The sequence below is a fragment of the Neopelma chrysocephalum genome, unplaced genomic scaffold (assembly GCF_003984885.1).
Source record: "Neopelma chrysocephalum unplaced genomic scaffold, ASM398488v2 Primary Assembly neopelma1_253, whole genome shotgun sequence".
In the NCBI taxonomy this organism is placed as follows: Eukaryota; Metazoa; Chordata; class Aves; order Passeriformes; family Pipridae; genus Neopelma; species Neopelma chrysocephalum.
In genome coordinates, this window is record NW_020897915.1 from 702,667 (window position 1) to 717,979 (window position 15,313).

The window sequence follows — 15,313 nt, forward strand, 5'->3', positions numbered from 1 at the left end:
CACAGACTCCCATCCAGGAGGCAGATTCAGGGCAAATGGAGATACTCTGCACATGGATTTGCCACAAAATCCAGTGTTTCTGACTATTTATCTCCCTTGTACTCCCTGATTTTTCCCAAAGATAACACAACAGAACCACACTTTGCATGATGGTTTGCTGGGGATTTCTTGCATTTTTTAAAACCTCAGTACCTTTTTTTTTTTAAAGCAAAAACTTGCTCTGCAGTTGGCAAGCTCCCCAGTTTGCCTCTTCTCAAGCTGGTGCCTCCTCCTATGCCCAAAAACAAAGTACATTGGGTGCAGCCTGATGCTCATTTCGGGGAGGGGAGAGGTGGAAACCCCACCTGAGTCATCCACATTCACTTAAAAGAAGAGAGCAGGAACACCTTGAATAATAGCATCCCTTTATTTGCTGACACCATTACAAAAACTGATTACATTAGCAACCAAAAAAAAAAAAAAAGGAGTGTTTACTTGAGGTTGAAGTCAGAGGCAGCTAATCCCAAAAATGTAATTAAGTAAAACAGTGTACAACATCAGTATTAAAATGTCATATCCCACTGGTGACTTTACCATGTTGGAGTTTTCTGAACAAGTTTTATTGAGCAAAATAAGACAAAAGATTATGTGTTTACTGTCTCTCCAGGAATGTAAAGGTCTAATTATCCAAACAGGTTTGTTTTTATTATAAAACTAAACTCTGGAGGTGTCTACAGAGTTGGGTTTTTTTCTTTAAATCAGTAGTCTAACAAGGATTAGAAAAGACAAAACTCTGTTCAGTGTTTCTGACGAAGTAGAAAGGGTGAAAACATAAATAAGGCTTTAATTTGGCAAAATATAATACAATGCCTTCTGCTATCCTCAAATTAACGATTCCCCCGTGACTTCACTCTGCAAGAGAAGCAAAAACACCATGTCAGAGGAGCAGTTTCCACACAAATCCACACCTTGACAGCATTTTGTTGGCATTGGCCAACAACCAGTCTCAGAGGAACAAGCCAGGATGGTGGAGGCTGAGCAAGAACAGCCTCCCAGAGCAGAGTCAAGGTGCAGGAAGCCTCTTCCTCCCACCTGCACCAAGCCCATCCTATAAGGAGTCCTACAAGACCAGGCTCATCCCACCCTGAACCCCATCACCCTCAAGACCAGCTCTGCTGTCGGTGCTGACACAGCGGCAGGAGCATAAAAAATACCTAAATCAGGAATAAAACAAGTCCCCATCCTCAGCAGGTGAGAGGGAGCTCTGACACTCCTTGTAGCAGCTCATTCAGTGCCAAGGCCTTGCTCCCTCTCAACCCAAACACTTCACATTAAGACCTGGACCACAACCTGCACAAGCTGCCTGAGAAAGCTTAGGGTGGAGTTTATCCAACATTGACATTTAAGAAGTTTACCAGCATGATGCAGCCAACCACAATGGCCCATGTTTCCAAACTGGCTGTATTTGAAAATAAAAGCCTTGTCCATGTGCCTGTAATTGGATGAAGAGTTCATGCCAGATTGATGCTTCAGGATACTCATATTCCCCTGACCACTGCAAGCCAGTGCTGGTAGCCCAGTGAAAGCCCAGTGGGTCACTTTTAATATCCTCCATCCCAAGGCAATCAGAGCATGGAAGTGTCGACAGTTTGCTGGGATGAAGGAAAACAAGGCACAGACTCTGGGAGCACAAAACTTCGGGTGACTTGCTGCATGAAGCAGCAGGTGGCAAAAGGGAGGGGGATACAAGATTAGTCTCAGCTAACTGAGGTGTGGATCCATGGAGGAACAAATCCAGGGCCTACCAGAAGCTTTTTATGATTTGCACATAGAATTTAAATTAGATACGAGGAAAAAAAATTTTCACTGAAAGCATTGTCAGGGTCAGGCTTTGGAACAGCAGGGTAGTGCTGGAATCACCATTCCTGGAGGGATTTAAAAGATGTGTGAATGTGGCACTTGGTATGATATGGTTTAGTGGTGGCCTTGGCAGTGCTGGTTTAGAGGTTGGACTCGATGGTCTTACAGGGCTTTTCCAACCTCAATAATCCAACGATTCCGCGATATTATTCTAAAAAGCTTCATATTTTGACACCAGACTTGTTAAATTTGAACAAGGTCCCACCACCACAGACCAGTGGCCTTCCCACCAGCCACCCACCAGTTCAGCTGGCTGCACCCACCTGCTCTCTGGTAGTGTTCTCATCCCTTTGACAGCATTTGGCTTATTGACACGAGCAGCTTCTTGAGATGACCTACATCCTGGTTAAGATTCACTGCCACATTTAGTCTTTTATCAGTCAATTCCTGGAAGAAGGGGGAAAAAAAAGAAATCATTAAAAACTCATTTACAATCTAATTACCACGAAAGCCTAGAATTAGATCCTCTGTATAAAATTACAAACTCGTTGTGCAGATGGGAACAATTCTTGTAAGTCAGAGGGTTATGGCCACGTTTAATGACAACATGGTTCAAAGTCAAGAAGCCCTTTCCTGTTCCAGGGAATTACCTGCATGCAGAGAACGTCAGTGAGAGCATTGCTGACCTCCAGCTCCCACCCTGCCTGTCCAGGACTTCATTTACTGCTTCCAGGAATTGTGCTTGTATCCACAGCTGACCCAGCCTCGGAGGTTATTACCCCACATCCCCACAAGCCTGGCTGAACCCCCCCCACAGATGGGACCACGTGGTTTGTAACACAGGCTGGGGTAAACCCAGGGGGAGGGATAACTTCTGACCCCACAGCTGGAACAACAAGGCTCCTGGACCACCAAGGAGGGGTTCTGATTGAGGATTTGTGGGATGGAGTCCTCAGCAGTATGTAATACCCAAGCACGAGGCAGCTCCAGCTGTGGAACACCGTGTGGAGCAGCTGGAGACACACACCCTTCCCCACCCACACAGCTCCTGCTCAGGCTCAGGACATGGGCTGCTGCCCACCAGCTATCCCATGGATTCATCCCCTGCTCTGAGCCCCTGGGAAATGCCCACTTGCCAATGACTTGGATGAGGGCTTAACAAAGCAGTCTAAGCACCAGCCAAAACAGAAAAGGAAAAAGGAAAGCTACCACGAGCCGAAAAGCTGGTTTCCTGTGCTGAAATGAAAGTGCTGAGCTTGTGCTTTTAAACAAAAATAAATCCCTTTTTTATTTTTCCAGGAGTTCAACAGTTTATTAATCAGGAAGTATCACAACTCAAGATGGACTCTTCCCCTCCTGCCTCCCTGCCTGTCAGCCTTGCTGGAGCCAACAGTGCTGTGTAATCCCTGTTTTATTATCTTTATTGATTAACTCCTCCAGAGATGCAACGAGCACTCCACATCCAAAACACACCTTGCTTGCTCCTCACTCAGCTCAGAGCACAGACATGCAGATAACCTGCAGGAGAGCTTTTCCTGGAAATTTAACAGCTCAAAATAAGCAGCTCTGCCTTGGTGTCAGCAATGCAGAGGTACCCAGTTCCCAGCAGGAGCACAGAGGCGTTTCCAGGCGCTCGGCATCGGCCAACCCCGCTCTGACTGAGCCAGTGCTACCACCAGAATGAGACTGATGCATTATGTGGTTGCAAATCTCTCCCCAGAGTTCCAGGGAAATTAGAGGGAGTTCAGAGAGAGCCATTTTCCCTGCTCCCATTTGGCTGGAAATGCAGAGTGAGCAGTAAATCAAACTCAAGCACCTGCACCGTTACAGAAATGACTCCAGGCTCAGACACAGGAACAAAACAATCCACAGCAAAGCTCTTACTGAGTACAACTGGTAAACATCTCCTACTGTAAAAAAATCACTGGGATCTGTGTTAGGGTAGCCTTAGCCTGTTTTACTTTTATTGAAGTAGAAGATCAGGCCTGCTGAGGCTGAGACTTGGCTTAGTGATCTCATCCAGACTGATGGGAGCAGAAAGGCAAAGGCAATTAGCAGCCCAGCAGACAAATGAATCCAGCACTGACCAACATTGCCAGGGATGAGGGTGACTGTGCATTAGCACTGGAACCACGGGGAACGAAGGAGCCTCTCAGTCCACTCTCAGCCCCATTTCTGGGAAGAGCTTTTCTCTGCCTTACTCCCTCTCACTTCTTTTGTGATCTCACTAATCTCAGGCAGTTGTTTACTCATGAATTATAGAACACATCCCCAACCCTCCTGGGGCCAATCCTGAGTAGCTCCCAGTGGATTTGGGCTCACCACAGTTACACTGAAGCTCCTGCTAACACAGGAGTGCATAGCTGCCTAATGCAGGCCCCTGCTTGCCATGACTCAAGGGAAAGAGGAGAAATTTAGGTTAAATATATGGAAGAAATCATTCCCTGTGAGGGTCACGAGACACTGGCACAGGTTGGATGTTCCTTCCCTGGAAGTGTTCAAGGCCAGTTTGGATGGGGCTTGGAGCAACCTTGGATCATGGAAGGTGTCCCTGCCCATGACAGGGGGTTTGGAACTAGATGAGCTTTACAGTCCCTTCCAACCCAAACCATTCTGGGATTCTATGATTCCACCTTTTTGGGATATGAGGATGAAGAGAGAAAAAGGACAGCAGTGGGAAAGGCCCTGTGATCACAGACTCAGTAGCCAAAACAAGTGCTGAACCGTCTGGACAGATTCCCCTCCACTGTTGCACACATATGGCATTTCCAGTTTCCAATGATGGAATGTTTTACACTGAGATTTGGGGGGAAAAAGCATGTTGGAATTCATACAAGCCTCAAAATAAGCTCAGTGCCTAAGCAAGCTGCTGAATTTAAATGACTTCCTTAAAGCACACTAAAAGGCCCCCTTTAGTCATCAGCTGGTCCCATAAGTGACAAAGCAGCTGATTAGAAAACCCAAATGGTCTATTTTTAAATTGAAAGAAAAGGAGTCTAAAGAAAACACTCTGAGTGTGTTTGAGGGTTTATGCAAGTATCATTTCTCAATTTTGTGGGCTGCTTCCAGTACCCAGAAGGAACAAATATGCTCATTTTCGAGCATGTGTTTTCAGGTCCTTCATAAAAAAAGAGGCACTGTTGCTAGGTGGAAGTGGCTGGAAGACTTTCTTTTTTGATCTCAGAGCTATTTTCAGCTGGGTTTTTAGGCTTCTGGGGAGACAGTTTCCTTTCTTCCCCCCCTCAAAAAAAAAAAAAAAAAAGGCAGCAAAAAAGCTTGGAGAAAAGATAAAGTAAATGTTCTAATTTCAGCCTCTGCCAATGGCTACCTGTCAAGAGCGCTGCTTAGGTAATTAATGTATTTTTACTAATGAAGGCTTAATTATAGGTTTGTTAGGACTGTTTTTCCACACTCCTCTTCAGAATAAAGCCATGGATATTCTGGCAGAAAACCTGGGTTCCACGACGTGCCCACAAGAGCCGAAGAGAAGGAAGAGAAGCAATGTGAGAGCCAGAGGGGCTACGTGAGTTAAGGCTAAAGCAATTAAGTCAAACGAGCACATCTGGGGCACCACAGGGCACATCTAATGACATCTGGCCCAGGAGGGCTCACCAGAGTCACCAGCCACACATGCCATGGCTGATGGCATCGCTGTTCCCATGTACCACATGGATAAGCCATAAAGGCACAGCAGAGCTGGGATTGGTTTGAGGAAGGATTCTCTCCAGCCTGCTGGACACAGAGCACCTGATTGTCACCAAAATCCCCACATCTTCTGCTGAAGGGCTCAGCAGACCTACCATCCTCCTGGGAACCAGCTCACAGGGTTGGGACATCCGAGGCCTCACAGGCCCAGTTGCGACTCTGTCTTGAACACTGTGAGCCGACACAAAAGTCCATCAGCATCAGCTGATTACTCTGGAAAAGCCATTTCATTCCTGCTAATGACTACAAAGGCTTTCCCACAGCATTCCTCAGAGGACCCAGAGCTTCCTCCTGCAGCTGATGAAGCCACTTACTTTCAGCAGCTAAAAGGAGTCGATATAAATTATTTGTCCTATCAGCAAACGCTCCTCTCCCCCTCAGACGACAGCGTCTCCTTCCACTCTATCCATCAGAAGGAAATGGGTAATGAGTTCCACTGATACCACTTAGCTGTGTAAAACGTGCTGGGAGAGCATCTGCTTTAGCCTTCCCCTTCCCAAGTGCCTCCTGGAAAGCTGTTCCGAAGCTATTTTGAAGCTGGTGTGAAAGCTCTTGTTTCCAGAGATGGAGAATGCCAGTGAAAAAGCCACAGCTCCATCACCTCTACAGGTGGTGCCTTTTTAGGATCAATATACTAATCATCCAAGCATGAAAACAGGCCACCCCAGAGAGAATCCACCAAATTCCACACCCTAAAACTGCACTGCCACTGCTGGAGGATACAGGAGCACCAGCAGTCTGGAGAGTCACCCACCCACAGCACGAGGCAGAGCTCAGGTCTGCTCCTTCCTGAAGCTCAGGAAAGCAAGATTTTCCTGCTGGACCACATCGAGGTCAACATGAATTCCCAGGAGCCAGGACCAGCTGAAGTTGAATTCTGGCCAGAAGGAACCATGTTCTGGCAAGAGACAACCTCTGTCTTGGTGTTATGGGTCATGCAGAACTGCCTCTCTCTGGTGTTACAGATGTCAGCAAGGGCCAACCCAACAGTGAGTATTTTAAGCTCATTTAGCTTATTTAGATTTATTTTTAGCTTCCCCCTTCCCTTCTTGGAGGGACAAGTCTGGGGATCTTCCCACTGTTGCCCACACTAAATCAAGAACCCATCAAAAGCCCAGATTTTACGTAGAGAATCTCTCCTCTTCCTCCTCACAGATTTGAGCCACGGGAAAGGGGTCACAATCCAGATGACAGCAGAACTCCCAATGCATCCTTAGGATACAGCTCTAGGACACCACCCTGGAAAGTACTGGAAGCTTCATCAAGCCCTAATTTCCCCACCAGCAGCACATAACCTGTTCCTTTGCTGGACCTCACTTCCCAAAGTTCCCACTTTGCACAGGATTTGTGCTGCCCCTGAGCAGAGGCTCAAAGAAACACTCACCGACTCTGTGCAAACGTCGCTGTTTTCAATAACATTGGCATCCCCAAAAACTTTTCCAATTTCTCTCTCAAGAGCTGCCAAAGACTCCTGGGCCTGTAAAGGGAAGAAAAAAAAAGTTAAAAAAAGAAAAGAAGAAAGGAAAAAAAACAGGGAAGGCATAACAATTAGCAAAGCCTGAAAAGCAACCCCCTCATCTCCCTGAGAGCACCAGAGACACAGGAAATCACTGTTCAGGAGGAAATCTGTTTTATGCCAGATTTGCTCAAGGGACCAACACATTTGCCAAGACTGACATGTCTCCTTACAATCAGCATGTTGCATGTCAGCCTGCCTGCATCTGAGAGCAATTCTACAGGGAAGCTTTAAGAGTCTCATGTCAAGTTATTAGGTAAAAATTGTGCAGCAAAAATTTTTTTGCAAGAGTAGGAGTGCAGGCAGGTCTCAAAAATCCTAATCATAGATGTGTATTTATGTAGAATATACCATGAACACCAGCACAGCTCACTTCATATGTCAACACCCAACGTAATTTGTCCTGAGCAAAATTTTAAATTCCTTATTAGAGCAGGTTTCCTGTAGCTTCTCACCTCCTGGCAGTGCTTTTGTGATCACCTATCCCCGCTCCAAGACAAGGCATGCCCCACCAACAGTATTTCCCACTCCAGTTTTGCAAGAACTCATCCCAATTTCCATACTATGCTGAAGGAAACAAGGTGTTCCAAAGCTGGAGCCAGAGCCCAGCCACTCCACAGGCTATTCTTGTCTCCATTTATCAACTTTCCATGAGAGCTTTGTTTCTGGGGTGACAGACAGCACTGAGACCTCTCATGCTTAAAGGTTGTCCACTCCAATCCATCTTGTAAGAGTAGTCATTGAGGAAGAGCAGAGGAAACCCACCTGCTTGTCTGATCACACTTGCACAGAACTAACTTTTAAGATCTGGAGTCTCTTGGGTTATAGTTGGCATGTAACCACATGTCAATGGGTTGATGGCTTGTAAACCAACTTGTAACCCTCTGCCATTTGAAACTGGATTTAAAAGCCTCAGGCTGTGCTGTGGGTGGAGGGCTGTGGGATGAGCTTTTTGTTAGGCTGGGTTTCTCTTAAATAAAGAATTTTTTGTCAGCCCCAAATCACCACTTGTTCCCACTGGCATAAAATTATCACGAACAAGGGAGTCTTTCAGGAAGGATAATTAAACAGAGCTGTTGGTTGCAGTTTTATCATTTCTACAGACGTGCAGGTATCTTGCATGAGCTCTTACACCCACAGTCACAGCGGGGCAAGACACCCCACCAGGCAGGCAGTTCCCTCAAGCTGCTCAAATCACCTTTTCCAGCACGGCAAAACTACAAGTCTTGAGAGTTTTTGATAAAATTTCTATCTGCAACTGTTAAGGGTCTCTGCTTACCTTGGGCAAGTCACCAGCCACCTTCTGTCTCTCGTTTTGATCAACTTTGAGTTTTGATAGTGTTTCGTTTAGCTGCGTTTTCAGCTGCAAAACAGTAACAAAGAAACTCAGTTTCCCCTCACACACACACATAGAGATTTCATCTGTCTGTCCCATGGATTAAGCCAGTGCACATGGACTGCAAAGGGAGTAAGATTACTGACAATTACTGCACACACTGGATTAGTGGACATGTATGATGAGGTTTACAAGGACAGTCAGGGAAGAGAGACTCCATCTGTGAAGGTAAACGGAAAGAACAGAAACTACAGAAGAAAAGACACGGTTGGCATCGGCTTCGTTAGGAGTGGTTTCAACTTTTAAACTGCATTGCCAGGAGGAGCATTAGCAACCCTGACAGTGCATAAGCCTCTCTAGCACCCTTATCACAGAAGTCAGCCCAGACTCCAACTTAATTCACAGCAAACATGCAAAAAATGTAGATTGTCATCTTCCTAGTTCAGGCTAAACAGTCTCTTTACTGCTGAATAAACTAAAAAGCTCTACTTGTCATCTTAATAAAGCACCACTTACTACAACTATGTTGACTTAACCAATCTGTTAACGTCACATCAAGGCATGAATCACTGACAGGGGGATATTAAGTTGTCGATTGTGTTTAGATTCAATCCAAAAAAGTGAAGCTATTTCAGTCAAGAGGGATGAATACTCCGCACTGGCTGCCCTTAAACTGCAGCCTTCCAAAGGATAAACATTTTTTAAAGGATATTCTGATTGCACTACAACACAGCACACAGAACCAGCCACAGCACTTGAGGCTTGAGCCTCGAACAGGAGCGTTAACAAGGAGCTCGAGTGCCAATTTTGTTGGATTTGTGCCTCTGAAGTGAGCTGTGCTAATGTTCACTATTCCTGCTGTCAATCTTCTTGGGTGCCAGCAGGAGATTAAAGAAGGGAACAAAAGGCTACTCAGAGCCCTGAATTCTCACTAATTCCAAACCTGCACATTATATTTGTCTCACCCTTGGAAGGTTTCCCCCTTTGGAGCACCCTGGACTGATGAATGCTGGCTTTCTACATTTTGGAGAAGCACTGTTGAGCTCCTCTGCAGTTTGAGCTTATCTCCTTGCTCACCCTATAAGCAGAGGGAAACCTATTCTGAAATCCCATCATTTCTATTCCTCAGCCTCCTGCAAAAACCACTCACACCCACTGGACAGCATTCCTGAGCCATTTGCATGCAGGTAGTTGTTCACCACCTCCTCACAGCCCCATCAGATTGCACTCGAGCTGCCCTAGCAGGGAGCTCAGCTTTTCAAGCTTTTGTTGTGTACAGACATAATAAATTGTTGCCTCTTACACTCAAGAGGTTGGCGTCTACTGATTAACTCCAAGATATGCATTCAATTCCCATTTCCCTTGCTTTCAAAAGGAGAGGCTCTGGTTGCTGAGGCAAGAAGACTGTTCACTTAAGCAGATTGTTGCTGTGGTGGTGGTTTTTTTCCTAAATAAACCCTATTTTAACCCAGTCACATCAGTGGCAGCACCCTGGTGGGATCAGCTCCACCTGTGGTGACAGGTTCTCCCACCACCCACTCTAAAACCCACAGACATGGTGACAGCGACAACCTTCCCCAATTCTGGCTCAAAAAGCAAGAAAAAACTGTTCAAACACAAGCAGAGGAAAGATCTGACTGCTCCTGCAGCCTTAAAAACCACATGAGTGAAACAAGGGAGAAGGGGAAGGGCTCAGACTGGAAAACCATGCATCCTTGGGTCTATCCTTGGTTAATCCAAGTCCTTCTTGAGAAAGCTGGTATAGGAGCATTATTGGCTGGAAGCATTTCTAGCCAAACACGCTGTTTCACATGCAAGCACCAAGCCAGCACAGCTATTCAGCCACAGCAGGATGTCAGCAGCTGAATGGCTGGGTACTCTGAATTAATCTAACATTGGGTTTGGCCAATTTCTGTACATACAGAGCAGGATGGAAAATGCTCTGTGCAGTCAGAACACAGATACCACAGTTGCATCCTCAAAAGCTTTGGGAAAAAAAAAAAACATGAGAGAATAATGCTCAAGTTAAGAGAGCACCACTTTTTTTGCTCCAAGGCCATTACATTTGCTGTTGCACAGGCCTACACTGCAAATCTTCTCAAGAAGTTTCAGGAACAAAAGTCTTACAGACTTTGGGAAAAAAGTCTTAAGAACCAGACATGCTATTGTTAGGAGCAGAGAAGAGAGACAAATTGTAAAAGTCAGACTACATAAATGATTTCAATGGACAAAAATATCAAGCTGAAGAGGTTAGCAGAACAGACAGGATTTGAAATAAGTCTCCGCTTCATACGTATGCTGGGAGCCTGGTTTGTGCCCAACGGAGAACAAGCTTCTTACCAAATTTAACTCTTCATTCTGTCTTACTGCTTCAGAATATGAATCATCAAGTTTTTTCTGCAATTCAGTCAAGAGATCTTTGAGCTGAAATGAAGTTTAGAGTTTTTAGGATTTGTCTCCTTAGGATGCCCCCTTCTCTTCTGCTCAGTTGTTAGTGTGCCGCTCTACCCTAAGGTCACAAGCGTACAAACTCCTCAGCCACAGGGGCTAAGCACTGGGTTAGTTTGCCAGCCAACTGGGAACCAAAAGAAATAAAAGAAAAAACAAAAAACCAGCTTGGACAATTAAGTTTACCTCTCTGACTTCTGAAACATAAGTAGATCGTTCTATTTCTGCCTTTTCTAGTTCACTTTCCAAATGTTCTCTCTCTTTTTTAAGCTGGAAACAGAAAAACAGAGTTAAAACAGATGTTTCCAATGCTTTCTCGCAGTGTCATTTGCTTGATTTGTAATTAGCTGTAAATTTCTATCAAATATTCCGTGACATTTAGAGAGCATTTCAAATGCAGTGATTGCACAGTGCAGATTTAAACTGTTACACTTAGGGAAAAAAAAAAAAGATAAAAAGAAAAAGAATCAAGCCCAAGATTGTCAACAAGCAGTGAACTGCTCAGCTTCACAAGAAAGGGCCCCAGTGGGTGAGTACAGAAGTAAAAAACAGCACAATTTCCAGTACTCAGCTTCCCTGCTTTTTAAAAACACTGCCCAAAAGGCTCAGATTAAACTGCAGCACAGACTGTGCTGCTTGCAGGAGAGAAGCCCAGAAAGTTCAGATTTACAGCACAAGCCTAAATCGTGTTTAAATAACATAAATCTTCAAAGACAAGAAAAAAAAAACAAACACCTGCACGTACAGTTTCAACTTCTTTGATTTCTTCCTTTAACCTCTCCACCTCGTGCTCCAAAGAAGTGACTGAAGTTTTCATCTGCAGTTTTCAGGAAAAATAAAGATATTTAGTAGGGTTGGTCTAAGACAAACTCTCCTTATACATACGAGATTGCTCCTACTTTCTAAAAATACTGAGGATTAAATCAGTGGCTGAATAAAATAAGATGCTCAAATAATTTAATATATCCGAGTCTATGTTAGAACACCTCTTCTACCTTCTCCCAACCTAAGAAGTTCTTTGACATATTTAGAGCCTAAATGACTGAAATATTTGGAATATAAAGACTAAGCCAGTTGGCCATTAGCCATGGTAAAGGAAATATCCTTCCTAGGCAGGGAATAGAGTCCATCATTTACCCAAACCCAGCATTTTTAGCCTTATTAGGGGCTGTGTAAGTGCAGCAGATGGTAGCACATCTCTAGTTCAAGATCTGACATCCTCTATAAGTCCCTCAAACAAGATGTTTATAAATCATCTGTTTGCTCCAGGCTCACACTCTGGCACTCAAATTTACTAAGCAGAAATACTTTAGAAATTATTTTTCAAAAAAAAAAAAGCAGTTTGACCTACTTTAATTGTAAACTGGGAAAGAGACCTAAAAAAGCTTTTTTCTTCCCACTTTTGCTAACAGAGCCTTCCTAAAAGGAAAGCTTTGTAGGCAATTTCAAGAGTAATTAGTTGACCATAATGGATTGAGCAGTATTTTAACAGCTTCCAAAAAAGTGTTATGATCCTGTGATACTTCAATTTTAGCTCAAAGAGTCCATATCTATTCACAAATAGACTTGGGAAAAAATCCAGGTGCTCAACGGAAGCTGTCTGTCCAAGTTATTAGGATCAGAAAAACATATTCCTGGGCACACTAACAGGACACATGTACATTTCTCAACCTTTGGCTTCCCATCTCATCAGTATTAATTTTACTACTTGCCATTTGGCTGCCTCCTGCATCACCTGCAAATGACTCCCCATCCCTGGAAGTGTTCAAGGCCAGGTTGGATGGGGTTTGGAGCAACCTGGTCTAGTGGAAGGTGTCTCTGCCCATAGAAGGGAGTTGGAACAAGATGGTCTTTAAGGTCCCTTCCAACCCAAACCATTCTGTGATGACAGGACTGTGACACAGGCTTTTCATAATGGCCACAGACCTTACACCTGTGCTGTTTAATTGTTCTTGCCTCTCTAAAGATGGCAACAGAAACAGCCACACAAATCTAGAGATATCGACAAATCCCCCATTTTGCAGGTCCATTTAATGGAAATACGTTCCTTTAAAAACTAAAAATCAGTCTTAGCTTCATGTAAAGTATCAGAGCACCTCACTGATGTGAGGAATCACTCCTATTATACTTGTTGCAGGCTTCACCTTTTTCATTCCCTGGTCACAAGCACATCAAACCAGGCAGCCAGGGCTGTTCTACACCTGCCTTCACAGAGCTCAAACACCCTCTGTGACTTCAAGCAGAACCTGCCTGGCTGCTGTAAAAAAAAAAAAGAAAAAGGGAAAAAAAAATCTTCAGAAATACCTGTTTAAGTTCCTTCTGTGATTCTTCAACTTTTATCTTCCATTTGCTTTCTTCCTCTTCCACACTCCTCTGTAGCCTTTGTAAAATCCCCTCCTAAGAAGAGAGAGGGATTTGAAAGCTCAGAGCAGAAGAAAGGCAGCTTGAAACACCCCACAGGTGACCAGGCATCCAACTCACCGTCTCTGCCAGAACAGATTTGTATTTCTCACACTCCAGCTGCAGCAGGATGTGCATTTCCTCAGCCTCCTTCAACTTCTGCTCCATAGCCTGGGCAAAGGAAAAAAAGGGACCACAGGAGTCACATCTCAGTGGATGGATTTCAGTTCTATTCATCTTATTTCCAAAAGCTGGTGTCATCCATGGGCAGGTCTGTGTTCCCAACCCATGCTAAGACAAGAGCAAGTGCAGTGTTCACCTACAACTCTCAACACTCAAAGCACAAACTTCACAAGTTACCAAAAAAATGCCCATCACTTGAAAAAGGGAAGAGGGATTTTGAATTTCATGAACTCCCAACTCCACGAGGCACTTTTCAAAGATGCAAATACATTTCTGATTTACAACTTGCAAACACCTACAGGCTGCCCAGGGAAGCTGTGGCTGCCCCATCCCTGGAAGTGTTCAAGGACAGGTTAGATGGGACTTGGAGCAACCTGGTCTGGTGAGTGACATCCCTGTCCAAAGCAGGGGGGTTGCAACTGGATGATCCTCAAGGTTCCTTCCAACCCAAATGATTCTAGGATTCTACAAAGCAATTTTCTTGTGACTTGTTTGAGAATTTGAGCTTGACAATTTGTAAGATTTACTCTGGAAGAACACATTATGCCACACACAAGTTGTCCACCTTGTGCCTACCTTGACATCTTCAGATCCTGAAGCCTCTCTCAGGTATTCTTTAGCCATCTTTTCAAACCCACATATCCATTCACTGTGGCTCTGTTGGGAAACCATTCAGTTAAAGCTGAGAATAACCTCAATAAAAACTACCTTCAGGACAATTTGCCTCCCAACTGCAGGCTCAGGAAGCAGTGTTTCAGTCCTCTGAGTCCCCAGAGCTCACACACAGTTGTTGTTCAGCCAGTGCCACACACAGCTGAGAGGAGCTGGTGGGCAGCAATCCAGGAGCACGAGGTTATGAGACACACACAGAGTTCACAGGGGTTTGGATGTGCTGAAATACAGTTGGGTGACAGAGGACTCCCTGCAAGTGTCAGGGCTCCACAAGAAGTATTTGAAGATTTAAGGGAATCTTCTCCAAAATCCCTGAGCAATTAAAGCAGACGCTGCGTAATTCTAGGAAGGCTGTTTTATAACCTTACAGAAACAGTCTTTTTAAAGACTGGCTCATCAGGAGACTAAGTTTAGCACATTTGGGAACAATTTTAAATATGAATATTCAAAACCTCTAGACGTTATAAATGGAATGCAAACCCCATTTTTTCCCAGCCTCACTTCACATTACTCACCCCACCTGAACCACATGAACCCAGTGCACTTTCCCTGCAAACAACTGACAGCCACCAAGGATATAAAACTGGAAATCAGTGCTTGGGAACAAAATAAACCCTCCTAAACTGTGTTAGCTGTCACTGAGGTAGCACATCTCCCCCAGAAAGGGGGGGGGAAGATGGATCCCCATTGTGTCAGACAGTGAGCAAACACACAGCAGACCTTATTCACCCCTCAAAATTTACTGTCTCAGTTGCAAGATGACACAGACAGGTAAATTGGATATTGAGTCAATAAGAAAACACAAGATAACGACAATTTCTTTTTTAACACTTGTCTTGAAACAACAATTTGCAGCTTTGCCTCTCTGCTGGTGGGAAATACAAGGCATCGCCAGCAAGACACTCTTGTCCCACTGCAAAAACCTTGGGACAGAGGGGACTGTGAAGAAACACTCCAGACTGCCCAGCACAGCAGGACCAGAGCTCCCTGGTTCCCAGCAGAAGGTTAAGAGGAGTCACTTCTCTTACCACGTTAGAAGGTAGAGAGACTTTAGGGAACAGCTTCTGGAGGAGTTCGCGTGTCTCCATCTCGGCAGCTTCCAAATGCTGCTGCTTCTCCTAAACCAAGAGAAGGGCTCACATGAAATGGGGGAAAAAACACTCCACAGACCTGGCAATAGACTCTTCTATGCCTACAGTAACTTACTTAACCCA

General features: G+C 44.6%; 1 protein-coding gene across 9 annotated transcripts in view; it reads right to left on the reverse strand.

The window, feature by feature from the left end:
• Positions 1–446: 446 nt before the first annotated feature.
• The window catches only part of KTN1 (kinectin 1), a 57,046-nt gene continuing 42,179 nt past the window's right edge, over positions 447–15,313 (reverse strand). For 6 of the 9 annotated variants that reach the window (XM_027704014.1, XM_027704017.1, XM_027704020.1 and 3 more), the window contains 11 exons: positions 15,128–15,217; positions 14,004–14,084; positions 13,326–13,415; positions 13,149–13,241; positions 11,590–11,661; positions 11,031–11,114; positions 10,737–10,820; positions 8,340–8,423; positions 6,929–7,021; positions 2,163–2,286; positions 447–891 (listed from right to left, as the gene is read on the reverse strand). In XM_027704014.1, coding sequence (XP_027559815.1) covers positions 2,182–2,286; positions 6,929–7,021; positions 8,340–8,423; positions 10,737–10,820; positions 11,031–11,114; positions 11,590–11,661; positions 13,149–13,241; positions 13,326–13,415; positions 14,004–14,084; positions 15,128–15,217 — 876 coding nt within the window. In that variant the 3' untranslated portion in view covers positions 447–891; positions 2,163–2,181. The remainder of the gene's footprint in view (positions 892–2,162; positions 2,287–6,928; positions 7,022–8,339; positions 8,424–10,736; positions 10,821–11,030; positions 11,115–11,589; positions 11,662–13,148; positions 13,242–13,325; positions 13,416–14,003; positions 14,085–15,127; positions 15,218–15,313) is intronic. The other 3 variants (XM_027704022.1, XM_027704021.1, XM_027704018.1) reach the window with 1 other exon arrangement.